This window comes from Phodopus roborovskii, unplaced genomic scaffold, assembly GCF_943737965.1.
Source record: "Phodopus roborovskii unplaced genomic scaffold, PHOROB, whole genome shotgun sequence".
Taxonomy (NCBI): domain Eukaryota; kingdom Metazoa; phylum Chordata; class Mammalia; order Rodentia; family Cricetidae; genus Phodopus; species Phodopus roborovskii.
The window spans coordinates 56,422,853-56,448,295 of NW_026126480.1; the positions used below are offsets into that span (position 1 = coordinate 56,422,853).

General features: G+C 44.9%; 1 protein-coding gene across 2 annotated transcripts; it reads left to right on the plus strand.

The window, feature by feature from the left end:
• Nucleotides 1-981: 981 nt before the first annotated feature.
• Nucleotides 982-21,387, plus strand: LOC127228794 (phospholipase A and acyltransferase 3). Of its 2 annotated transcripts, XM_051193863.1 has the most exons (5): nt 982-1,096; nt 1,468-1,534; nt 15,572-15,674; nt 17,953-18,221; nt 21,164-21,387. In XM_051193863.1, exons 2-5 carry the CDS (start codon nt 1,520-1,522, stop codon nt 21,263-21,265), a joined length of 489 nt encoding a protein of 162 aa, XP_051049820.1. In that variant the 5' UTR covers nt 982-1,096; nt 1,468-1,519; the 3' UTR covers nt 21,266-21,387. The 2 variants fall into 2 exon arrangements, with proteins under 2 accessions (XP_051049820.1, XP_051049819.1); XM_051193862.1 differs by lacking the exons at nt 982-1,096; nt 1,468-1,534 and adding an exon at nt 4,566-4,643.
• Nucleotides 21,388-25,443: the final 4,056 nt, after the last annotated feature.

Sequence of the window (25,443 nt, forward strand, 5' to 3'; positions counted from 1 at the left end):
TTGTTTTGTTTTTAAGAATTAATTTCACTTTTGTGAAGTCCGAGCCCAGAGCAGAGCAAGGGACTGTGTTTGGTCATTCACTCACTCATAAAATGCTGTGTGCCATTGGTGATACAGATGAACACATTTGGGGATATACTATGGCTTAAAGTTAAAGGCTTTTTGGCTAGGTGTATGGTTCCTAGTTGTCCCCGCCACTCCCATTTATACAGAGGTCTTTATGCTGACCAGGCTGGTCTGGAACTTCCAGGTTCTGGTGATCTTCTGCCTCAGGCTGCAGCTGTATGCCATCAAACCCTTCCCTTTGGCTGGCTTTTAAGTTTCACATAAATTTGTAGGGAAAAGCAAGAATCCAACTCTACCCTCGGATCCGGGTCGAATTTCAGAATTAAATGGACACAAGACAGATGAACAGGAGTAAAAACATACAAGTTTTCTGACTCTATTTTGTGTATCATAGGGGTTTGCATGGGGAAATGAAGACTTATGGATTTGTGGCCCAATTGCAATTCCTAGTGTCTGTGAGACTCCTAGGATCAGAAAGAAACAGGGAGTGTGAAGAAGAGGAGGAGGAGACAAGGACCCTAAGAAGCAGCTAGGGAAGAGTCAGTTACTTCTATACTGTGGACAAGGGATAGTTAAGGTGTGCAGAAATGCTTGAATCAATTAGGAAGACTGAAAAGGTGAGTTATCTTTTGGGGGTTGGTTCTGGGAATGGAATCCAGGGCCTCTGGGCGATGGTTTCTTTCTGATATAGTGTGGGAAGCTGTCATGTGGGAATTTCACTTCCTGCTTTGTTATTGTTTTTATTTTGTTTTTGACATGTCCTTACATGTTAGGCACCGGCAGAGGGGTGTCTGAAGACTGTCAGAGGCAGGGATAACTGGGACAGAGGAGCAGAGTAGCTAAGCACGAAGCCAGAGGGAGGCAGCTAAGTAACGCCCAAGGACACCATTAGTCAGTCACAGGAGGAGGGGCGGGGTGACCAGGCCTGGCTGGGACTGCGGCCATTAAACCAGTCCTCATTGCCCTGGCCTTGCTTGCCAACTAGTGAACAGAAGAGGGTGGAGCGCTTCTTTCCGGGACCATTGCAAAGGTGAGAAAGCCCGGCTGCCTCTGCGAGTCCCCGCAGGCTGTCTGGGAGCAGGAGAGCGGTTGGGCGGTGGTAAACAAGTCAGGCACGTAGCTGCCACCCGCCTGGCATCTGCAGGACGTACAAAAAGCAGCCAGGGACGCTCCCGAGTGCCTGGCCAGAAAGAGTGCTAGCGCCTAGGAATCCAGTGAGCTGCCCCTGGCCTCTCGAGAGGGATTTATCAATTCAAGGGCAAGCGGAGAGCAGAGAAGAGGCGGGCGAGAAAGTTGGAGGAGATTGGTAGCTGTTCCTAGAGGGCCCTGCTGGAAGCCACCTGCTCCAGGACCCCGCTTCTTGTTAGAGACATAATAAGCACTGCTCCCTCTGTGCCTTAGGCATCCACGCCATTGTTAAGCTGAAGTTGAGCCCCACACATTGCTGAAGAAGATGCCAGCACCCATAGTAAGTACGGGGTGGGGGTGGGGCAGGAATGGGGTAGCGTTTTAATAATGACTCTTGTCTTCTCGGGGTCTGACTTGCTGTTTTGAAGAGGAGCTTTGTAGTGAAGGAGCACACTTCATCCACGGCTGGGATCAGGTATCGGCTGTGGGTCAGAAGGCACCTGTTGAGCCATGTCAGCACTCAGTGAAGTGGATAGGGTGGAAGCCACCCCGCCTGAAACAGGCTCAATAGAAGGCCGGCAAGTTGGAGGTTGGGTCTTTCTATCAAACCAGCAACACGGGACAATTTCCTGGGGTGGACTGTTAGAAGTTGAACCCCCTGGATAGTGGGCTTTTCTGTCATCAGCTGATTTATTTCATGGCTATCCCTGTTGCCAGCAAATTCCCAGCTCTGGCTTTTCCTTCATTCCTTTCTTCTCCACATCCCTCTTCTCTTTTCCTTCTGATTTTTGTTTTGTTTTTGTTTTTTGAGACAGGGTTTCCCTGTAGCTTTGGAGCCCATCATAGAACTCACTCTGTAGACCAGGCTGGCCTCAAACTCACAGAGATCCTCCTGTCTCTGCTTTTCTATTGCTGGGATTAAAGGTGTGCACCTATTGCCTGGCTCTTTTTTTTTTTTTTTTTTTTTGTTTGTTTGTTTGTTTTTGAGAAGAGGCCTCAGGTAGCCCAGGCTCACATCAAACTTGCTAAGTAGTGAGGACGACCTTGTACTTCTGATTCTCCTGCCTCCACCTCTCTAGTGATGGAGTTATAGCTATGGGCCCCATATTGTTTTTGAAATCCTCCTGCATGCCAGGCAAGCACTCCACCAACTGAGATACATCCCAGGCCCAGCCTCTTTGCTAACCCATGATGTCTTGAGATCGGAACTGGGCAAATGTCCTCTTCACTTTGCAGGGACTTTATTGACTTGGTTCAGGTTGTAGGTTTTTGCAGACAACCCACTTGGGATTGTGTTCCAGCTGAGTATCTGTTGTGGGTTTTAATGAAATTCAGATTCATTCTGGTCTCGAGTGGAGCATCACTTACAAGTCAGCAGTTCCAGGAGCACTCTCAGCCTCTGGTACTGCCAGGCCAGACTGTTTTGCATTCTGTTTATACCCAGGAAAACCTAACCACAGAAGTTAGCAGCATCAACTGTGGCTAAAGCTTGAACCCTACTGAGACATTAGGAGCTGACTGTTGAAAACACATGTGTGCTTCTGTTGTGCGTTTTCACTGTGTAACTGTGTGTGTTTCTAAATGTGTTTCAGGGGCATGCATATGCCGTGAGAGTCAGAGAACAGCTTGCAGGAGTTAGGTCTTTTCTTCAATGTCTGGATCCTTGGATTTGAACTCAGGTCGTCAGGCTTGGCAGCAATCTTCTTTACTTGATGAGCCAGCTCACCACTCTTGCATTTTTATTTTAATTAAAAGAATAAGAAATAAATATGTGCCAACAGGAGATTTGCATAGGAACCCCCTCCTTACGGACGACCCCCTCCTTTCAGGTCCAGCAGGGAAACTCATCACTCTTTTCCTTGCACTAAGCTCAATGTTTGTAGTCACCCCATCAGAAGGGCTGTGAAGCCGGGCATGGTGGCACACACCTGCAAACCCACTATTTGGAGCTTGATACAAGAGGAGGGTAGCCTGGGCTGTGTAGAGAGACCTTGTCTCGAACAAAATAAAAAGGGGCTGAAGACATGGCTCAGTGGTTAAGGATACCAGATGCTTTCCCAGAGAATATGGGTTCAATTCTCAGCACCCACATGGTAGCTAACAACTGTCCGTAACTCCAGTCCTAAGTGATCTGACACATTTTTTTCTGGCATCCAAGGGCACTGTATACATGTGACACATAGACATAGGTGCAGTCAGAACACCTGTACACATAAAATAAAAGGGGAAAAGTTTAAAAAACAAAACCCAAACCCAAACTAAAAGGTAGGGCTGTGGCTAGAGGCCTGGGTAGCTTCCTGTGCAGGGAGGGCATAGGGGAGCAGGCCAGCATGAAAGTTCAACCCAGATCTCTCCCTGCTCTCATTTTCTAACTGGATAAGAAGTTTGGATGAGAGTTGCTTCCATCTTCTACCTACTATATTGCTGAACTTTGGATGGTTTCTTGGAAGTGAGTGCTCAAACTGAAACTGAAATTTAAGTCCTGTGATAAGAATGTGCCTTCCAGTCCTGAGTCCCAAATCCCTTAACTGACTGCTTTTTTTATTTGTTTGTTTGTTTGTTTTGCTCTTTTGAGTGTCTATGTAGTACTGATTGTCCCAGAATCCACTATGTAGACCAGGCTGGTCTCAAACTCAAAAGAGATCCTCATGTCTCTTTCTCCCAAGTGCTGGGATTAAAGTCACATGCCACCAAACTAGGCCTGACTGCTTTCTGATTTGAGTTTGACGTCTGGGTAATCTCTGTGGAGTTATTTAGGGTATAAAGAAAGGAGAAGATGCTTCTCAAGTGTAGTGGGGGATTCTGTTCTTGCAGGCTGCATCTTCACTCCTAAAGTTGGGAGGGGCTGGAGGAATAGGCCCCTCCTGAGGTCACCAGCCTCTGATGAGACCTGTAAGGGCCAGGCTGGATGCCGGTGGAGTAGATCCAGTCCTCATCCTTAGCATGCTGGGCTAGTCTAGATGTTAGAATACACATGGCAACTGCCCACACATTCCCCTAGCTCAGCCCATTCATTGTAGTCATCCTGTCTAAGAGAGCTATAGAGCTGGGCATGGTCACACACACACTTGTAAGCCTACCACTGGGGAGGTGGCACGCAAGGTTGGAGTCTGGGCTGGTCAATACAGCAAGACCCTCCACCTCAAAAGTAAATAAGTAAAATCCACTACCACCAGCACTCAACAACAAAATAAACAAACTGCCACCAGCAATGAGAAATTACATCAAATCCAAAACCGAAACAGAAAATGCTGGGCTGGAGTTTTAGAGGTGGAAACAGCTTATTTATCACTGGACCTTGAATCTGGTTTCAGTTTAGAAGAGAGCACAGATACTAAAACTGAGACTAGGACTTTCATATCCTATCTTATCATTGGCTACTTGAATTCAGGTAGATCTGTGGTAGAATCTTGCAGGCTATGGCTTCTGGAAAACTTCTGATGCCTCAGGTAAGTTCATTCCTGCTCATTTTTCTCATCTATGAAATGAGGCAGTTAGCAGGATTCCAGGTAACCTGTGAATACCCTTGTGCTTGGTGGTGGTGTGTGAGCCAGGGGTGTAGCAGTTTGGAATGCACAAAGGGGCCAGGTTTACCCTGGAGGTGAATAGGCCTGAGCCTGGGTGGGCAGGACGCTTGGGGCGTTTGGGCTTCTGAGGCTGGGCACCTGCTGGAGTAGCCACTGGTCCCCTCTGACAGACTAGGAAGTCTGGGCAGGGGCACAAGGGAAGGATGTTGTGTCAGGCTGAATCTGTCTTATCTACCTTTCTTCTGTACCAGAGGTTGGGAAGTCAGGGCTGTCAATCGCTTCCTGTTTCTTCTGCACCCCACCCTGTCACTTGCACAGGCCCCAGCCTGCAGCACAGGTTCTCTAGCATTTTCCTTATAGATTTAAGTGGTTTTTACATTATCATTATCACAGTTACTTTAATGTAACACTACTGGATAGTACTAACTGTCCTGATTAATCAGAAAGTTCCCAGAGATTGATTCCAGAAGTTTGAATGGTTTCTAAGGGTACCTGGTGAGTTTCTGGGGATCCAGTCATCTTAGATCAGCTCCTAGCTCCTCACAGACTTTCTTCTCTCAAAACCTTGGCATAGAAACTCCCCAACTTCTCACTGAAAAGTCCATTTTTGGTAAGACCCAGATGTAATTTGTTTGTTTTCCACAAACTCCCAGATCTTTTTCTCAGTATCGAAAGCAAAAGGCATGGTCAAGTATTTCTCAAATTCTCTAGAGCATGTGGTTTATGGGAAGAGGGAGGAGAATTCTCTAGGCTAGGTTTCAGAAGTGCCAAGGTGTCCTTGCTGTTCCTGGATAAAACCAGACTCACAGTGCAGCTGCTGAGTTGTCAGGGAGCATATGCATATGCTCAGTAGGCAAGAGGGCAGTCCTGGGTGCTGCCCATTTCATTTTTAGTTTCTGGCATGTGTGTGCGCGAGCATGTGTGTGTGTGTGTGTGTGTGTGTGTGTGTGTGTTCCGGTGTACTATGTGTGTGCAGTGCCCACAGAAGTCAAAAGAGAGCCTCATATTCCCTGGTACTTGTCATGTGGGTCCTGGAATCAAATCTGTGTCTTCTGGAAGAACAACCTGTGCTGTTAACACTGAGGCATCTCTCCAGCCTGGACCTTTGTTTTGGAGGGAGGCTTGGATTTCTTGCTTGCCTGGAAATCCCCAGTCAGACTTTATTGGCTAGCCATGTGCTATATAGTGCTTGGGTGGAGATCAGAGAATTGTTTTTAGGAATTAGTTCTCACCTTCTACTCTGTTGAGGTGGGGTCTCTCTTGTCTCTGCCCTATGCAAGTGTACTCCAGGGTAGCTATCTGACGCACAGGCTTCTGGCATGTTCTCCCTCTCTGTAGGAATGCGGGGCTTAGTTGTATGCCGACCTTTCTTGCATCTAGGAGAACTTGGGTTGTTTGTACAGCAAGTGCTTTTACTCATTCCAGCATGGCTTTCTGTTTTAACAAACAGAAAGTGCCATAGCTTTAACTAGCCTTGAACTCACTATGTTGACCAGGCTTGACCTCACAGAGATCCACTGATTCCCCCAGCCTCCAGGGGGATGGGATCAAAAGTGTGTACTGCCATCATACCTGGCTTACTTTTTTTTCTTTTTTTCTCTTTAAACTGGGTTCTTGGGATCAAATTCAGATATTTTCACTTGTGCAACAAACACTTTTTTTATTGAGCTATTTCCTCCTCCACTCAATGTTTTATACTTATTGACTTATTTAATCTTCAGGATAAACCTCTGAATCTAGTGCCATTTATAACTGTCCTCATTTTATGGCCAAGGAGACTGAGATGGGAGAGTTTGGGTAAACTTGTCCAGGGCTCTACAGTAAAGTAGTTGAGCCTTGGTTTGAACATGTATGGCTTTGGTTTGCTTTTTTGAAAGTAATTTTTATTATTGTTTTTATGCCTGCCCATGTAAATCCATATTGTTTTCTTCAATGACCTGATTACACACACACACACACTCATGCTCTGTTTTATCTGGTCCTTATGAGGTAGTTGGGGTTGTTTTCCAAAATGAAATTTTGGAGGCCAGAAATTCCTCAACCTGCTTGCTAAGGAAAATGGTTGCTCTGCAGCCCTCTGCAGCCTTCTTTTGTGGGAAATAAAAGTGCTTTGTTCTGAAATCATGTGGGCACACAGTCTCAGCATTGTCACTGTTCCTGCCTGTGCTGTGTAGGGTTGTGATGACTAGGGGGGTTCCTGAGCCCCATTCTGGAAAAGGCAGCCTTGTTCCTGCATCTGAGAGAACTTTCTGCTAATCCAATCCATGTTCCCTATGCAGAAAGCAATAGAATTCAATTGGGCTCCTGGGATCACCATGGGTCCTTTTATAACAGACATTTGTTGATCCCACTGAGTGAAAATAAAAACGACAATCTGTTTTTTAGTCCAGTTATATTTTTTAATTTTCCCTGTAGACCCTAACAGGGAAGAATCCATTGTTTTATCAAGGGGTCTCAGGGGCTTCTGTAGTACAAAATGTGATGCTCCCTTGTCTAGCAGACGTTTACAGGTGTCCCTCAATTGAGGCTCTAGGGCCTAAATTGAAAGACCCCCCCCCCAATTCTTCCAGAGTCAGGACTGGTTTTGGCTGAGGAATGCTTATCTGTGGCCCGGGAAGGCCTACTCGTTTCCACTGGGGCCATTCATTTTTTTCAAGCGCCCCAGTTCCTTGTATTGGTCCTTTTGTTGGGCCTTTTCCTTGTAGGTGGCTTGTTCAGGACTGAAAGTGCCAGGAGCATGTAGCGCTGCCACAGTGGCCTGGTTTATTTTCTTTAGAGTATTTTCCTTGCTGTCTCTATTGTCAAAACGTTTTGGGATATTTCTAATAATTCTGACCAATTCTTTCCTACAAACCCATTCATCTTTTGGATTTTTCTTACATACATCCGAGGCTGACTGAATTACAAAGGCAAGGTTAATAGTCTTAAGGTTTTTTTTTGGGTCCTCTAGATCTATAAAAGTATATATAGGGGGTATGCCTCCAGGCAATTCTTCTGAGCCTTGTTTTACATCAGCTTCTTTAGAAAGACTAGTAGGTTTGTGAGCTGCCAACCTCAGGCTGTCCAATAGAATCTGGTGGTACTCACTGTGACCTCCTACCATCTTTTGTCCCATAGCCCCAGTATGGTATCCTGAATAGAACCTTGCCAATTGCTGCTGCTCTCAGATCATTATCAAGAGTGTGTAATTGGACAGCTCCATAGCTGTTTCTGCTAGGATTTGCCCTCTACCTTAGTGAAGAGAGGTGGAGAATTTATTGGCAGTCATCCTCAGTGGGGAGATGGTTAAAGAAAATGGAATTAATTAATCCGGAAAGTCAGAGTGTTAGGGTCTTTGCTGAAATGGGGGTTCTAGTTTCCAGTTGCCAGGATCTGTTGTCATAAATGGAACACACAGGTATCATCCCTCAGGTGCCTGGCAGAGGGGAAGGACTGGAGTCCTTCTGTTTTGGGCAGGTTGGCCAGTGGGAGGAGGCTGAATCTGGAGTTGCTTCTGCTTGGGGATAGGAGTGGAAACAGAAGCTTCAGGCTGGCCGGGGGCAGGAAACTGAATCAGGCCACCTATTGGGACCACCCTGACAAGTATGGAAGGAGGAAAAGACCCAGCTCCACTGGGGGAGCTGGGGCAGAAGGAGTAGTTGAGTGGGGTGACTTCTGGAAAGGCCGAGGGGTGGAAGAAGGAGGAGGAGGTAATGCGCTTGGGAGAGGTGGGGGCAGTGGAGGGTAAAGAGGAGGGTGTGGGGGAGAGGGCCCGCCTGAGAGTCCTGTAGGACAGGATTTTTGGACGGCTTTTGGTTCCCAGCCAGGGGTCTCTAGAGTCTTCCTTGCTATGACCAGGCCTTGGCTAGCTTGCCCATTCATTCAGACCATACAAACCTCCACCCATACAAACCTCCATCCATGGGCAGATGGGTAGAATATACCCAATCTGGTCCAGGTGGCAAGGAATACCAAGGGTGGTGTTGGCCACTGCCAAGGCTACCTGGGAGCTGAAGCCAAAGATAAGCCCCTCCAGCTCACAGAAGGGTTGGAGGCAATCCCGGTAATAGGATAATCATAATTCTGCTTAATTATAGGAGGGTAAGGTTTGTCAAAGGTCCTCAAAACACAACTTAAAGGAGTCTCGGGGGTTACTAGTCCTGTTAACCATTCTGTTTCTCTGCCTAGTTGTCCTGAACTCAGTCCATGGAAGACTTATAGTAAAGAAACAGAAAAGACAAACAAAATGCAGAACAAGACTCAGAGCCCAGAACGAGGCCAAAACAAAACAACAACAAACAAAAGCCCCATACAGCCAGAAAGATGTCTCACTTGTGCCCTGGTCAAGAGCTCTGTACTTCATTATCCCACCAAAACCAGTACCAGATGTCCCAGAAGGGAGTACCTTAGTATGAACTTCATCAGGTGTGCACCCCAAGGGAAAGCAGAGGGAGGGGTCTGTGAGTTTGAGTTGGGCTCTAATCTTGATGGGGCCTCCAAGAATGTTGATCCTACTGAGCAAGAATAAGAACTACCACCCAAATTAAAGCCAGTAAGACAGCTCTATTTGCCACGCCTAGGACTGACTCTCTTAAGCAGGGTTTGATAGAACAGTGTGAGTTAACTTTTCAGGCTTCTTTTATAGGAAAAAGTGTCAACGGGGGATTTTCAAAGGAATTTGGTGATGTAAAGATTTGGCAAGCAAATGTTACAGAAGCAGTCAGATTAGATTATTTGACAGATCAGTTTGGTAGAATATTTTTTTTTAAAATTTGTTTGTTTTTATGAGGCAGGGTTTCTCTGTGTAGTCTTGTCTGTCCTGTAACTCTCTTTGTCGACCAGCTGGACTCGAACTCATAGAGATCCATCTACTTCTGCTTCCCAAGTGCTGGGATTTAAGGGTATGTGCAACCACTGCCCAACCAGAACATCTTATTAGGCTAGAATGTGTCTGAGGTGTGAGTCAGATTTCATAGGGTAGGGAGTATGTCAAACTCCAGAAACATGCTAAAAACATGGTCAATTTGAATTTTGCAGCAAATGAACTTAATTTGACCTTATAACAAAATGGCCTTTAACTTTAAGATGGAGTCAGGCTGGTCCGTCAGATTGGCATTTTTTCTCTGTACAAGGCTAGATAACAAGCACTTTTAGTTATTTATCATCATCATCATTATTATTATTACTATTATTATTGAGACAGGGTTTCTCTGTGTAGCTTTGGAACCTGTCCTCCTAGCTCTTTTAGAACAGGCTGGTCTCAAACTCACAGAAATTTGTCTGCCTCTGTGTTAGGAGTAAGGTTTTTCCCTGCCGACCTGGGCCCAGAGCCGCACCAGCCCCAAATAACACATAGAGACTCTATATTAGATATAAAGCTGTTGGCCAGTTACTAGTTTCTTACCGGCTAGCTCTGTCTTAAATATTAACCCATTTCTATTAATCTAAGTATTTCCTTGTGGTTTTATCTTACCGGAGAGAGGGGCTGGCATTCTACCCTGTAGGTCCTCCATTTTAAATCTTCTCCCTACTCTTTCCTGTCTCTTCCTATCCTAGTCCCACCTATCTTGCTCTCCTATTGGCCAACAGTGTTTTATTCATTAACCAATACGAGAAACATATTTACAGAATGACATCTCCCATCACCTCTGCCTCTTGAGTGCTGGGATTAAAGGCGTGAGCCACTAATGCCCTGCTAGGTTATTTTTTAAAAAAGATTTATTTTATTTTTAAGTGTGTGTGTGTGTGTGTGAGTGTGTGGTATGTGTTTGTGTGTATTGTTCCTAGGCCAGAAGATAATGTAATGTTTAAAAATTAGCTCCATTTCAAACCAAGTTTCAAACTAAGTTACTGTTTGAAAAAACCTGTGAGTCAGCAGGACTTTATTCTTCACCTGATTGTTAGCCACTGGATGTCTAGACCACGACCCATCATCAATTGAATCTTGACTGCAATCTAAGAGGAGCCTGATCTCAGAGCCACCTGGTTCATTTCCCAAAACTGTCCTCTCTTCTTATTGTGCAGTTATTTTCCTAAAATATTAATCAGGCACTCATTCTGCTTGTGTAAGCTCACTTAACTGCTGCTCACTCAGAAAAAAAAAAAAAAATACAAAACAAGTCAAAACATGATAATGCCTCACGAAGCAAAAGAAATCTCCAAAGGTGAGGCAGTTGTGGTTTGTGCCTTTAAAACCTCCTCAGAGCTCCACAACTATAGTCTTGGATATTGTTCCTTTGGTGTGGTGGTTTGAAAGAAAATGGCCCCCTTCCTTGGTGCTACCTGTAAGGTGGCTGCCATCTCTTTTGTGGCATTATGGTTGAAGAGGACCAGGAAGATCCCACACCACTCAGACTAATATGTTACAATTAAGCGAAACTGGAGGAAACCCAGAGGTATCAAAAACAGGTTGTGGAGAAGATTCCAGGGCCAGATCCTGATGCCCAACATTGGTGAAGGGAGCAATGAGAAAACCAGGGGCATGCTGCCTAGCGGCTTCTGGAAGTTTCTGGTCCACAGTGTTAAGGAGCTGGAAGTGCTGCTGATGTGCTGAGATTGCTCGCAACATTTTCCCCAAGAACCGGAAAGAGCAGCACAGCTGGCCGTCAGAGTCACCAATCCCAACACCAGGCTATGCATCGAAGGAAAGAAGAACATAGCTGGTGTGCATGTTTCATTTGTGTTTAAATAAAACGACAAAAACTGCAAAAAGAAAAGAAAAGGAAAAAAAGAAAAAAGAAAAGAAAAAAAGAAAACAGCCTTAAAAGGGAGAGGCACTATTAGGAGGTGTGGCCTTATTGGAGTAGGTATGTTCTTGTTGGAGGAAGTGTGTCTCTGTGGGAGTGAGTTTTGAGGTCTTTTCTTAAGCTTCACCCAGTGTGACAATCAATTGACTTCCTGCTACCTTCTGGCCAAAATGTAGCCAGCACCATGTCTGCCTGCATGCCACCATGCTCTCTGTCATAATGATAATGGACTGAACCTTTGAAACTGTAAGCTGTCACATCCATTAAATGCTTTCTTTGTAAGAGTTGCTGTGGTCACAGTGTCTCTTCACAGCAACAAAAACCCCTAAGACATTCAGTGTCTCCCCCCCCCCTTGGAGACAGTATCTCTCACTGGCCTGGAGTGGGCCGCCAAGTAGGCTTGATTGTGATTGCTTGGACAGCAAACCCAAGAGATTCACTTGAAAGCACACATCACCATGTCTGACTTTTTCATGTGGATGCTATGGATTCAAATGGATGTCAGGCAAAGTAAACACTTTAGTGACTGAGTTGTCTCCCAGCCCCAACACTTTAGGATTAGCAGGCTATAGTCTCTATTGCAACTCCTCAACCCTACTGTTGCAGAGAGAGAAGAGTTATTTACAAAGTATACAAAACCTTGTGAACTTGCAGATCAGGACTGGTGGAGTCCAGAACAGCAGTGTCAGATCCTGGTTGAAGTGTGTGCTGGGAACTGAATTTGACTCTCTGCAAGAGCAGCAGGTCTTTTTTTTTTTTTTTTGGACAGGGTTTCTCTGTGGCTTTGGAGCCTGTGTCCTGGAACTAGCTCTATAGACCAGGCTGGCCTCGAACTCACAGAGATCCTCCTGCCTCTGCCTCCCAAGTACTGCGATTAAAGGCGTGAGCAGCAATGCCCAGCTGAGCAGTAGGTACTCTTAACCACTGAACTTTCTCTCTAGTTCTCCATTATTACTTCTTTTGTTTTGTTTTGCTTTCAGAACAGGGTCATTATGTACTCCTGGCTGGCCTGGAGCTCACTATGTAGACCAGGCTGCCCTTGAACTCACAGAGGTCCCCTGCTATCCAAGTACTGCGATTAAATGCGTATAGTACTACCCTCAAATAATTATATTTTAAAAAATTAACGTGTAATTTAATTAAGTAATAATATGGGAAAGATAATAGCTTCAGTTAAAACAGCATCAGGAGAGCTGGGCAGTGGTGGCACATGCCTTTAATGCCAGCACTCGGGAGGCAGAGGCAGTCCTTGTCTACAAAGTGAGTTCCAGGACAGCCTGTCTTGAAAAACAACAAAACAAAACAGAACAAAACACAGCATAAAGAGGGCAGGCTTCGATGATGTACACAAGAAATTCTAATGCTTGGGAGGTGGGTATAGGAAACCAGCACAAGTTGTCTTTCAGTTACATAGCAAGTTTCAGGGCTAAGCGAGTCCCTGCCTCAAGAACAAAACGAAACCAAACCTCAATATACAATTTACTTTTTAAAATATGTAGTTCCATTTTGATACAAGCCAATCATTGCCCCAAGGCACAGAGAAGATGCACTCACAGCCTTAAGTCACTGTGGCAGTCAGGACAGATGCACTCACAGCCTTAGGTCACTGTGTCAGTCAGGACAGATGCACTCACAGCCTTAAGTCATTGTGTCAGTCAGGACAGATGCACTCACAGCCTTAAGTCACTGTGACAGTCAGGACAGATGCACTCACAGCCTTAGGTCACTGTGGCAGTCAGGACAGATGCACTCACAGCCTTAGGTCACTGTGACAGTCAAAGGAGAGATTCATAACTGGTCTAAGTTCTGAGTGACTGTTGAGTGCTCAGTCCTAGTGGGATAGGTATGTCACTCACTCCAAGCACTAGGGAACGTTGAGAAAGAAGGGGTAGAAAGACTGTAAAGCCAGAGGGTGGGGAGGGGTGCTTTAGAGCACCGTGTGTCTTTTGAATGGCATGGTCACTGTGTCATGCATGTCATGAACGTACAGCAGCTGTGACCCCCTGCATGAGACCTGCACAAAATGAAGACATGAAAATAGAAAATGACCAGCTGGGGCGACAAAGGGGGTCTTCTGGAAAGGGGAGGGGACAAGAGAAGGTAGTGGGGGTGGGGAATGTGATTACATTACTTTGTATACGAGAGCCAGAAAAACTGTAGAACAGTACAGTTTAATGACCGTAATATTTCCCATGTTCCTTTCTTGTGGTGCTATTCCTCACTCCAGCCCCTCAGGATTGGTGGTCAGTTTTCTGTTCTATATTTATGCCTATTTTGGAATGTCATGTAAAAAAATTATAATGTGTGTAGCTTTGGGGGAACAGCCTTTTACTTATTATTTTGTAAATAATTATTTTGTAGGCTGAACTGTTACATTTTAAATGCTTTTTTTGTCTTTACATTGTAATAAGTTTTTTTTTTCAGAGTTGGGGGGTGAGGAAGGAGGTGGCCCAGGCTAGCATAGAAGTCATTTAAAAATGATTTACTTTTAAAAATGTGTATGGGTATTTTGGCTGCACGTATGTCTGTGTATCATATGGGTACCTGGTCCCCAAGGGAGGGCAGAAAAGGGCATTAGGTCTCTCTGGACTGGACTCAGACAGTTGTAAGCCACTTTGTAGGTGCTGGAATTGAATCTGAATCCTCTGGAAGAGCAGTCAGTGTTCTTAACTACTAAGCCATTTCTTTACCTGGAATTCTTTTCTTTTCCTTCCTTCCTTCCTCCCTCCCTCCCTCCCTCCCTCCCTTCTTCCCTCCCTCCCTTCCTCCCTCCTTCCCTTCTTCTCTTCCTTCCTTCCTTCCTTCCTTCCTTCCTTCCTTCCTTCCTTCCTTCCTTCCTTCCTTCCTTCCTTCCTTCCTTCCTTCCTTCTTCAAGACAGGTTTTCTCTGTGTAACAGCTCTGGCTGTCCTGGAACTAGCTATTAGACCAGGCTGGCCTCGAACTAAGAGATCTGCCTTCCTCTTAGCCTGGAATTCTTGATCATCCTGCCTCAGCACCTTGAGCAGGAGGAGATCAGTAAGTAATATTTGTAGCAAGAGCACTAAAAAGACAAAGGTAATGAAGAGACTTTTTAGCATAGCAGTTTTTAAGGAATGTCCTTTATTTGTTCTTTAATAATTGCATACATGTATACAATGTATCTGGATTATATCCGGCTCCAACTTCCCCTTGACACTCCCCCAACACGGCCCTTTCTTTCCTTCTTTCTCTCTGCCTCTTCTCTGTCTTTCTTCTCTGTCTTTGGTAACTCATTAAATCTAATTGGTGATGCCTGCTGGAATGCTGACTGGTCTTGTCCCCTTGCTCTTCAGGTGGCCATGTCATCATGTCCAAATGACAACAGCACTCTTCTCTATCCTCTAGTTCTTCTGCCACATTCCCTGAACCTCAGGTGGGTGGGTTGGTGATGACATAAATGTCCCATTAGGGCTGAGCACTCAATAGCTGCTTATTCTTAACCCTTTGTCAAGTTATGAGTCTCTGCATTGACTTCTGCCCACTGCAGAAGAAGCTTCTGTCTATGTGTATAAACACAAGTATTTGGAAGAAAGCTATCAAAACAACAGTAGTAGGTCCTCAGCTAGAGCCTGTGACTTTCTGAGCCATGTACTTTTGAGCATGTTTGCAGTGTCATGTATTTTGTAGGTTTCTTTTTCAGATTTAATGTTTTTTAGTGTTTTACACACATGTATTTATGTGTACCACTTTCATGCTGTATCTGTGGAGATCAGAAGAGAGCATAGGATCTCCTGGCAACTGGAGTTACAGATGGTTGTGAGCCACCATGTGAATGCTGGGAACCTAACCCAGGTCTTCTGCAAGAGCAGTAAGCACTCTTAACTGCTGAGACATCTCTCCAGCCCTCATTTTGAAGTTTTAAATCATGATGTGTGTGTGTGTGTGTGTGTGTGTGTGTGTGTGTGTGTGTGATGGTGGTGGTGGGGATGGCATCTTTCCTGCAGGCCTGGATCGTAGCCTTGTGAGGTAAGCCACCATCAGACCTATAGGGCCTGCATCCACATGGGTTTGCCGAATGGAGCCGATTGGTGGGACTAAGGGGCTGCACCTTCTCAGTTCAGTCTGCTCTGGTCTCATCACTAATAGTCCTATTCTTGGTTTTGCAGCCAGAACCAAAGCCTGGAGACCTGATTGAGATTTTCCGCCCTTTATACAGACACTGGGCCATCTATGTTGGTGATGGATATGTGATCCACCTGGCTCCCCCAAGTAAGAACACCAGAGTCTTCGTTGTGCTGGCCATAGAGACTGGGAAAGGATGTGTGGCGCTGTGGGCAAAAGGTGGTCCCTGGGTTCTCCTTGCTCTGTGATTATCCATTTGTTTCTAATTTATGTGAAGGCAGTCTGATGTGTCAGGATGGTTTTTGAGCTTTATTCCTTACAACCCAGGGTGTAAGCCCCTCAGGCCTGTGAATAGCCAGGCCCTGCCCCTGAGAACTTCCACTGGAAGGAATAGGGAGGGATTTAGAGTAGCGGGGCTTTTTTGTTTGGTGGAGCAGGATGCACACTTTGGGAGATGCCAGCAAGGAGAGGTCAGTTAGTTGCTCCTCAACCTCTCTGAGCTAGCAGATTTTCACCCCAGCCTCTGAATCTCGAGTCTTATTTATAAATAGAATGATGAGCCTTAAAGACCTTTAGTGGCAATGGCAGAACTGGTGCCTGTGGGAACAGAATTTGTGCCAGGCTATAGATTGAGTGACCTGGCCACTGCCAGAGAAGCAGGCCGGTAACAGCGGATTTGAAATTGCTGGCTGAAATAGCAGTAGATTAAAGCATAGCTACTGTGCCAAAGAAGCTAAAACAACAGATCTCCATTGCTGTGAGTTCAAGGCTTGTTCTACATAGAGTGTTCCAGGACAGGTAGGGCTACATCCCTGTTTCAAAACAAAACAAAACAAAGACAGGGTCTCACTATGTCATCCTAGGTGGTCTGAAACTCTTTATGTTAATCCCACAGAATGAGAGTAAAGGCCATTAAACAAATTCTTTGGTCAAATTAAGCAAGGTTTTCTTTCTGTCAGATAGGGCTGTCCCCCTAAAGTGGGGTTTGAGAAAATAGCATTGAGCACAGGTTTATATAGTTTCCCCAAACTTCAAGGCTAGTGGGTGTTTAAGGGTTGGGAGATTTCTACAGGCATTTTGGTTGTAAAGGAATTTGGCTGAACATTTTAAACTTTTTGGCAGAACATCTTATCATTTTAGGTTGGAGGTCTGGGTGTAGGGTGTAGAACATGTCAGGTTCCAGAAAATGAGTCAATACAGGTCAAACCCAAGTTTACAGAAATCAGGAATGAACTTATTTTGACCATGTAAAAAGATGGCTCCTAATCTTAAAATGGCTAGTCAATCATTTTTGTAGACCAGGCTGCCCTTGAACTCACACAGATCTGCCTGTATGTCACATGAGTTCTGGGATCAAGAGAGCATACCATCATGCCTGTTTCAAGTGTTTTATATACTAGAAGAGTTCAGCCTATTCTAAAACTTCATGGAAGAAGGATTACTTGACTTGCTTTTCCTTCCTGTCATTGCTTGATGCTTTCCCTGTGTCACATTTAAAGACTGGTCCTGTCCTGCTTGCCAGGTGCTGTTTCTGTACCCAGGAGGCCCTGCTCCTGGCAGGGAACCATTCTTGTGATGCTCAATGGGCTCCTGGGTCCACTTCTTGTGTGTAGCTCCTTTCCAGCCATCATAGCCAGTGTTCATTCACATGGTATGGGTCGTTGGGTTAGGAAACCCTGGCTCTGTGCTGTCAGCTAATCTTCACTTGCCCAGCCTGGCCCTACAGAACCCAAGTTCCTTCTCTTCTAGTGACTCCTTTGTTGTCTCTTCTCACCCGAGGACCTTGGCCAGGGCTACCACCACATCCTCTGGAGAGTTTTGGTCTCTCTCTCTCTCTTTTCCTAGAAGGGTGGGAATCTAGAAGACCAGCCTCCCCTCCTGAGGCCATCAACCTGGTGAGGTCAAGGAACTGTAGCCCATGTGGAGTCAGTAGGTTACATTCACTTTTTCTAGAAAGATAGGGAGCTCCTGGTGCATATTTGCATAATCAAGAAGTGGTTATAGTGTAGAACATCTTCTGGTTAAAGAAAAACTCCAGTAGTCAGGGGGTGAAGGTGCATGCCATTATCCCAGCATATGAAGCTGTTGAGAGTTTGACACCAGGCTGGACACATAGTAATTTACAGATTAGACCATCTTGCATCACTGAGTGAGACCCTGTCTCATCCCTCACTAGCACTGCTACCACTAAAACATCACAGTAAATCGTGGCACTTTACTAGTCTCCATCTTGATAATGGTTCAGGTACCGTAAGAACCTCTTCTAAAGCCTCACCTATTTCTACCTTGCTAATCCCTTGTGGATGGTGCTAAGCCTGGATGCCGAGCAGTAGGCTAGTATAGAATCCCTGTGGTGGCCTTGTCCAGGAACAACTCCTCTCTGCTTTTTTTTTTTTTTTTTTTTTTTTTTTTTTTTGATCCACAGGTGAATTTCCAGGAGCTGGGCCAGCCAGCATTATGTCTGCTTTGACCGACAAGGCCATAGTGAAGAAAGAACTGCTGAGCGATGTGGCCGGGAGGGACAAGTACCAGGTCAATAACAAACATGACAGCGAGTACACCCCACTCCCTCCAAACAAGATCATCCAGCAGGCGGAGGAGCTGGTGGGGCAGGAGGTTCTCTACAAGCTGACCAGTGAGAACTGTGAGCACTTTGTGAATCAACTTCGTTATGGAGTTCCCCGAAGTGACCAGGTGTGTCCTCAGCCCCTGCACCTGACTTTAGGTGCCAGGTCATTTCCCCAGCTGTGACAGTGACTGGATGTGAGTGTGGGTGGAGACAGAGTTTCAAACAGTACAAAAATAGCCTAGGCGTATTCTTCCTGTCCCCGAGAGTGTCATGCTCAGAGTGGGAAGTCAGGCACATAGTGATGATGACCAGTCCACCCCTGTGATGATGCTCTTAGAGCCTTGGAGGTAAGCCCTATTAGCCCCATTTTGTAGATGAGGAAAAGAAGCTTCTAGAACTCAAGTCACCTGCCTATGGCCATTCATTTCACCTAACAAATCTTTTTGAGTCTTTAAACCGGTGCCCTGTTTCCCTAGCAGTCAGATGCAGCTGTGTTAGTGAGTGGCAGAGAGATCTGATGAGTGGGTTCATTTAACCAGCCTCACTTAGCAGGCTACAGATAGCGTTGTCCTCATCCTATGTTTGATCTGACTGTATCTTATCACCACCAGGACTAACTAGATATTGTATTCATATACTGATCACTGCCTTTGGGTACAAAGTGTGACCATGAACAGTGGAGTCATTGTTGGGTGCCTTAACAAAGTATCTTTTGTCTGAACCAGTGGTATCAGCGTTATTTTGCTATTGTTCTCACAATATGAGCTTCAGGAAAGAATGAGGGTCATGTTGCTTTTCCTTCATTATCCGTGGACCATTTTACCCCTCCTGATATAGAACTGCAAGGAAAACACTGGATAGAAGTGTGTGTGTGTGTGTGTTCCTGGGTGTATGTAGAGGCAAAAGGTCTACCTCCAGTGTCATTTCTTAGGTACTGTCCCTCTTTTTTTTTTTTTTTAAATAAACAAATAAAGAAAAAGACAAGATTTCTCACAGGCTTGGAGTTTGCCAGCTAAGCTGAGCTGACTGATGAGCAAGCCCCAGGTATCAATGTGTCTCATTTTCTAGCACTGGGATTTTATAAGCATACCCCCACACCTGGCTTTGTGTGTGTGTGTGTTTCTTGTAATTATGTTTTCTCTTTTTAAATTTAATTTTTAAATTTAAATTAAAAACAATCTTATTTTACATACCAGTCCCCATTCCCTCTCCCATTCATTCCTCAGAGAGGGTGAGGCCTCCCATGGGGGAGAATCAAGTCCATTACATCATTTGGTCAGGATGGAAGCCCTCCCACTGTATCTGGGTTGAGCATAACACCTGGCATTTTACAGAGTTCTGGAGCTCAAACTCAGGTACTTGCATTTACAAGGCAGGCACTTTACTACTGATCCATCTCCCTTAGCAAGGTAGCTCCATAACACCATGGCTTGAGCCTAGTCAGCAGTCAGACTTCTCTTTGATAGTACCGTTCAAACTTCCATCCAAACTAGGTCAACAATGAGGAAGACAGGGCCTACAGAAGATAGGCACCAGGTAAGGAATGGAGGGGAGGGCAGGATGTCAGAGTCCAGCTCCAATAGGGTCTTATGCTGCAGGAAGGATGTGTGAAGTCGGCAAAAAATGAGGAGTCTGAACACTGGTTGTCTCAAACTGATGGCCTGACTAGCTCAGGCCATCTTTATTTATGTAAGTTCTAATGCATTCAAGCATGAGCAGTTTCAAATAATTTCTCTTTAATCATTTTCCAAGAATAATTAACATTTTAGTTTCTCTCCTCTTCCACTCCTTCGACATCACTGACCTCACCACATATCATTATAATACAAGACAAATGTTTTATATCTAGCTAGGTACATCTTATTCATACTGTGCTCTAGCCGGCAGCAAATATGCAGTTACAAAGTAAGAGATTTGAGCCCTGTGATTAATTCTGAACAATTTGAGATCAGCTGAGTATACTGTGATGCCTAGAGTATCATTTTTAGGTGTATATCAGTTTCTGAGTAATCTTTATTAGTTACCTGGAAGTGTAAGATACAATAAGCCATTCCCTCTGCAAGTTGCTTTTGTTCAGGGTGTTTTATCATAGCAATAGAAACTCTTATTAAGACACCTCACTATATAGTGAGCTCAAGTTTGAGGCCAGCCTGAACTACATGAGACTTTTTTTTTCTTTTCTGAGACAGGGTTTCTCTGTATTGCTTTGGAGCTTGTCCTGGAACTAGCTCTGTAGACCAGGCTGGCCTTGAATTCACAGAGATCCTCCTGCCTCTGCCTCCAGAAGGCTGGGGTTAAAGGCATGAGCCACCGACGCCTGGCCTTTTTTTTTTTTTTTTTTTTTTTTTTTTTTTTTGTAATAAAAAAAGGAGGACTATGGAAGAGGGGCAACCATGCTTTGACTCTGGGCTCTAGGCAGAGACCAGAATCCATACAAAGAAAGAGCTGTGTGTGTTGTCATGCCTTTAACCCTGTTGCTCAGGAGGCTGAAGCAGGAGAATCTTGAGTTCAAGGTTCTACATAGAAAGACCCTGACTCCACAAGAGAAAAATAAGTAAACAGCAAAACAAATAAACAAACAAAAGCCAGTAAAACCCCAACCTTTTAAAGGGAACACATCCATACTTGGCAGGCCCAGACACTGGAAACATGGCATGAGGTCTTTGTGTCATAGAGGTCAGATTTATTTTTGATTTCTCAATTGTAATTTCTTCCTGACTTTGCACTTGTCCATTGGTTGGCCAGGATCTTCACTATCCTGCTGCCATATTACTGTTCTTTCCATAGATGCCTTACAAAGATTTTTGTGCTTTAAATAGTCTGGGGCTGAATTCATTTTGGGTCCAGGTAAGCTCCAGGCCAGCTGGTTCTGTCCATTTCTTACCCCGCCCCCCAAGCCCAAGCCCTTCTTCTCCCATTGCTCCTGCCAGCATTTGTTGGCTTTCAAGTTTGGCCACTGGAAGTGAAGGGGGCATGTGAGGTGCCATGAGCTGAATGACGCTGTGCAATGAATAGCCTGTCCCACATTCTTGGCACAGAGCCCAACTCACTCTCTTTTCTGTTGCAGGTCAGAGATGCTGTCAAGACAGTAGGTATTGTTGGAGTGGGCTTGGCAGCCTTTGGCCTCATTGGAGTCATGCTCTCCAGAAACAAGAAACAGAAGCAATGAGTTGGATGACTACCCATCCTTAGGGGCTCTTCTTTTGCTAGAGGCTTTGAAATTTAATTCATAGATTCTACTGTTTTATAATTAGGCTATTTCCACAGCATACAATAAAGCACAAGAAAGGAGCTTTGCTGGAAGGATGCTGCATAGCTACCTAGTGTGAAGTCTCTGGAGGGAAGCTATGGGCTCGGTTCTAGACAGTTGTCTTCCCTGCTTATTCTTTCTCTTTGCTGAAGCACCCTTTGAACTGCAGGAAGTAGAGTCCAACACTGTTATCTCAAGAAACCTCAGATAACTACGGCTCCTGGCCTAGAACTTGATCCAACATGACACCTTGAAACTCAGGAGCTGGATTCTGTGGATGTTCAGTGGAGTGTGAAACACAAATCCTCTAGGTCTGGGACAGTAGCTCAGTGGTAGAGTGCTGTCCCGGGATGCATGAGGTTTTAGGTTCAATCCCCAGTACAATCCCTTTCCACAGAGAAATTCAAGATATATGTGGCTGGTCTTCCAATGTCCCTTTGCATTCCAGCTCTATTCTAGTCAGGTTTATATTGCTGTGATACAGACTAGAAACAACTTGGGGAGGAGAGGGTTTATTGGATTACAGCTCCTTGGTCACAGTCCATTGGCAGAAGCTGAAACAGGAACTCAAGGCAGGGACTGAAGCAGAAATCATGGAGTAGTGCTGCTTATTGGCTTGCTCTCCATGGCTTGCTCAGCTTGCTTTCTTATACAACCTAGGACCACCTGCCGAGGAGGGGTACTATCCATAGTGGGTTGGGCCCTCCCACACCAATCATTAATCAAGAAAATGCCTTTCAGACTTGCCTACAGCCAATCTTATAGAGGAATTCTCTTAACTGAGGTTTTCTCTTCCTGGATGACTACAGCTTGTGTCACGTTGAGAACAAACAACCAGCACAAGATCCGTCTGCCTTGGCCCTTCCTCCTCGGTACTCCTACTTTCTCACACCGGTCCTGTATTTCCATCTGCCCATCTCTTCTCACCTCAGCTCATTATCACTTACATACTCAACCCTGAGTCCCCAAGAGAGAATGTGTTTTTGTAGTCAGCCCAGCATGCATTCTCTGTATTAAAGACCACAAGAAGACAAAAGGGCCATCCAGGAGACTTTATTATATATGGATGGGAAAACAGGCTATTTCTGTAGCTAGAAAAGGGGCAAGGCACATGTAGATGCCTTAAAATTCCCATCCATTACCGAATAGTACACAGTTTCAACCATTGACCCAGCATAAGGACCGGTCACAAGCTTTCTGGGAGATCCCTGGAGCAAAGCCTCCTGTAGTGGCCCTGGTGGCTCCAGCAGCTCAGGTTGTAGTGTACCTCATAGCTGGAGTGTAGTTTCTTCAAGTCATCTTATGTCTGGACTGCCATTGTAGTGACCAGTCACCCTCTCTGGGTGCTTGGTTGACAAGTTTTAGGCTTCCTATTGCTGTGAAGAGACCATGGCAACTCTTATAAAGAAAAACATTTAATTGAGGTGACTTACAGTTCAGAGGTTTAGTTCATTATCACCATGGCAGGACATGGTATCATGCAGGCAGGCATAGCGTTGGAGAAGGAGCTAAGAGTTCTACATTTTGATTTGCAGGCAACAGGAAGTGAACTGAGACAGAGGGCATGGCTTGAGCATGTATGAGCTCCAAAGCTTGCCTTCACAGTAACATACTTCCCCCAACAAGGCCATACTCACACCAACAAAGCCACACCTAATAGTGCCACTCCCTATGAGCTTATGGGGGCCATTATATACCACCCAAAGTAGCTGTTACAAAGAAGTATCTGACAGTTGTCAATAAAAAGATAAAATGTGCCAGGCTGCACTGTCCCCTATGCTCAGGATACCAATCAGTGTCACTTACTTCCTGTTGCCTTCTGCTCAAGATGTAGCCAGCACCATGTCTGTCTGTAAGCTGCCATCCCAATTAAATGTTTTCCTTATAAGAGTTGCTATGATCCTGATGCTTCTTCCCAGCAATAGAAACTTTAAGCCATTATTTTTAATCAAAATTCACAATACTCTCTCTTTTCTCCCTCCCTCCCTTTTCCCCTCCCTCCTTCCCTTCCTTCCTTTTCTTTCTTTTTTTTTTCCTTTTTTCTTTTGGTTTTCTCTGTGTGGTCCTCAATGTCCTGGAACTAGCTCTGTAGACCAGGCTGGCCTCGAACTCAGAGATCCACCTGCCTCTGCCTCCCAAGTGCTGGGATTAAAGGCCTGCACCATTACTGCCTGAATCGACAGTGATGAGACAGAACCAACCTGGCTTCTCACCTGGTCCTATTCTCTCCTGCCTCCCAAACCTGCTCAGGGCCTGTAGTATGAAACAGAAAGACAGCCCCATGGGACTGCAGAACTGAATTTGTCCTCTGCTGTGGCTAAGTGACCTTTGTGATCACAGTCATTGCTCATGGGGTTCTGCTTGGTCATGGCAGTTGTTGACATTTCTGAATGCGTTCAGCTTAGCTACCCCTTCAGGTAGTAGTGGGAATCCATTTCACAATGACTTCAACACACACAGAGAACCCATTAAATAGGTGATCATCACTGGGACACAGGGCTGGGTGTGCTACTGTGAGCTGGATGTGGAATGAAGACACAACCCTCAGTCCTTTTGGGTGTTATGCAAAAGGTTTGCTCAAGGCAGGATTTTATTGCTCACATGTTAGCATCAAGCAGCTGGCCCAGCACCCAGAGGCTGGCCTCTTTTAGAATCCAGACCAGCCTGCCCTTGTCCCCAGTCTTACAGGTACTGGCAGGCACCCTACTTAGGACACTGAGAGGAAGGACCAATCACTTTATTATTTATCTCAATAGGTAATCTTATAAGAAATCTTAGAAGAATCACAAAGCTAAACTATTATATATATGAAAAAGAACTAGTCAACTCTATTTTAAGTCATCAACAGTTTTTATATCAGGGAGCTAAGGGCAGCAGTGGGCACAAGGAATTATCATGAGTAAATAAGTGTTGGGGAAAACAGATAAGCTGATGGATGTTTACTCAGGGAGCAATAACTTACAACAGAGACAGATGAATGCCAGCAGGTTCCTGTCCCAAGGATGCCTCTGGATGCTATCTGTCCCCATCAGGAAGCAAAAGAGAGCCTCTGAGGTTCTAGACCCCAGACCTAGTCCTCCCAGGTTACACCCGCACCTGTCCCCACTCCCAATGGGCGTGGTCAGTGCAACAGGTGAGGACAGGGTGGATAGCTCACTACAATTCCCCTTTTAGTTTAAAGAAAAGATTTAGACTTGATACAAAACTATATACAAAGACAGTAAATATCAAGTATGCTCTAAGAAAAGGAAAATCAAAAATATACAAACTTAAGACCTACAAAGAATTAATCATCATCCCATCCTAGCAAGAAAGGCACATCAGCATATAATTGGGCTGCTTTGTTCTTGTTCCCTGACCCTAACAAGTTCCTCACTCAGCTATGTGCCTTCCTAAACTTTAGATTGTTTTATAAGTTTTTTTTTTTTAACCTCAAAGCTATTATCAAAACATCTTAACCTGAAGTCATTTTAAGGCTTTGCTACAGCTATGATGCACATCAAAACCTGTGAATACATCTCTCAACATCAAGATTTGGCTCCTGGGACTCAACTGTTTTTCAGATCATTAACCTAAACCTTAAGAAAGTCCATGCACTTCCCAAAGTGAAACTCATAGGCCCTACTTCCTTATGCTTATTTTCAGTCATCAAAACTCTATTTAAAATAACATTCATTATTATCAGTTAGACAGTACAACTTAAGAAGAAATCATCTTCATTATAATCCACAGGTAAAAGTGCACAGTAGAACGGGAGTATTTCAAAGAGATGATCATACTACATCAAAGGCAGTGGGGATCTCCCCACACCCATTCACAGCACGCTAGATACCAGAGAAAAATTGCAGCAAACACCAAAGACTCAGCAGGAGCAAGAAGCATTCTGGGGCTGAGGTCTTGCCTATCCAGAGTTTCACCCATCACTGCTTTGTTTCCTGGTGGGCTGATCCCCTGAAATTAATTGCCATTTGCTGATCCTCTGACACAGTCATGAGCAATTCAGTGCCCTTATTAAACAAATATCCAATGACCAGAGATAAAGATTTTTTTTTTCTAAAGGAGGGTGGGGAAAATGTATAGCTCAATTAAAAACAGAT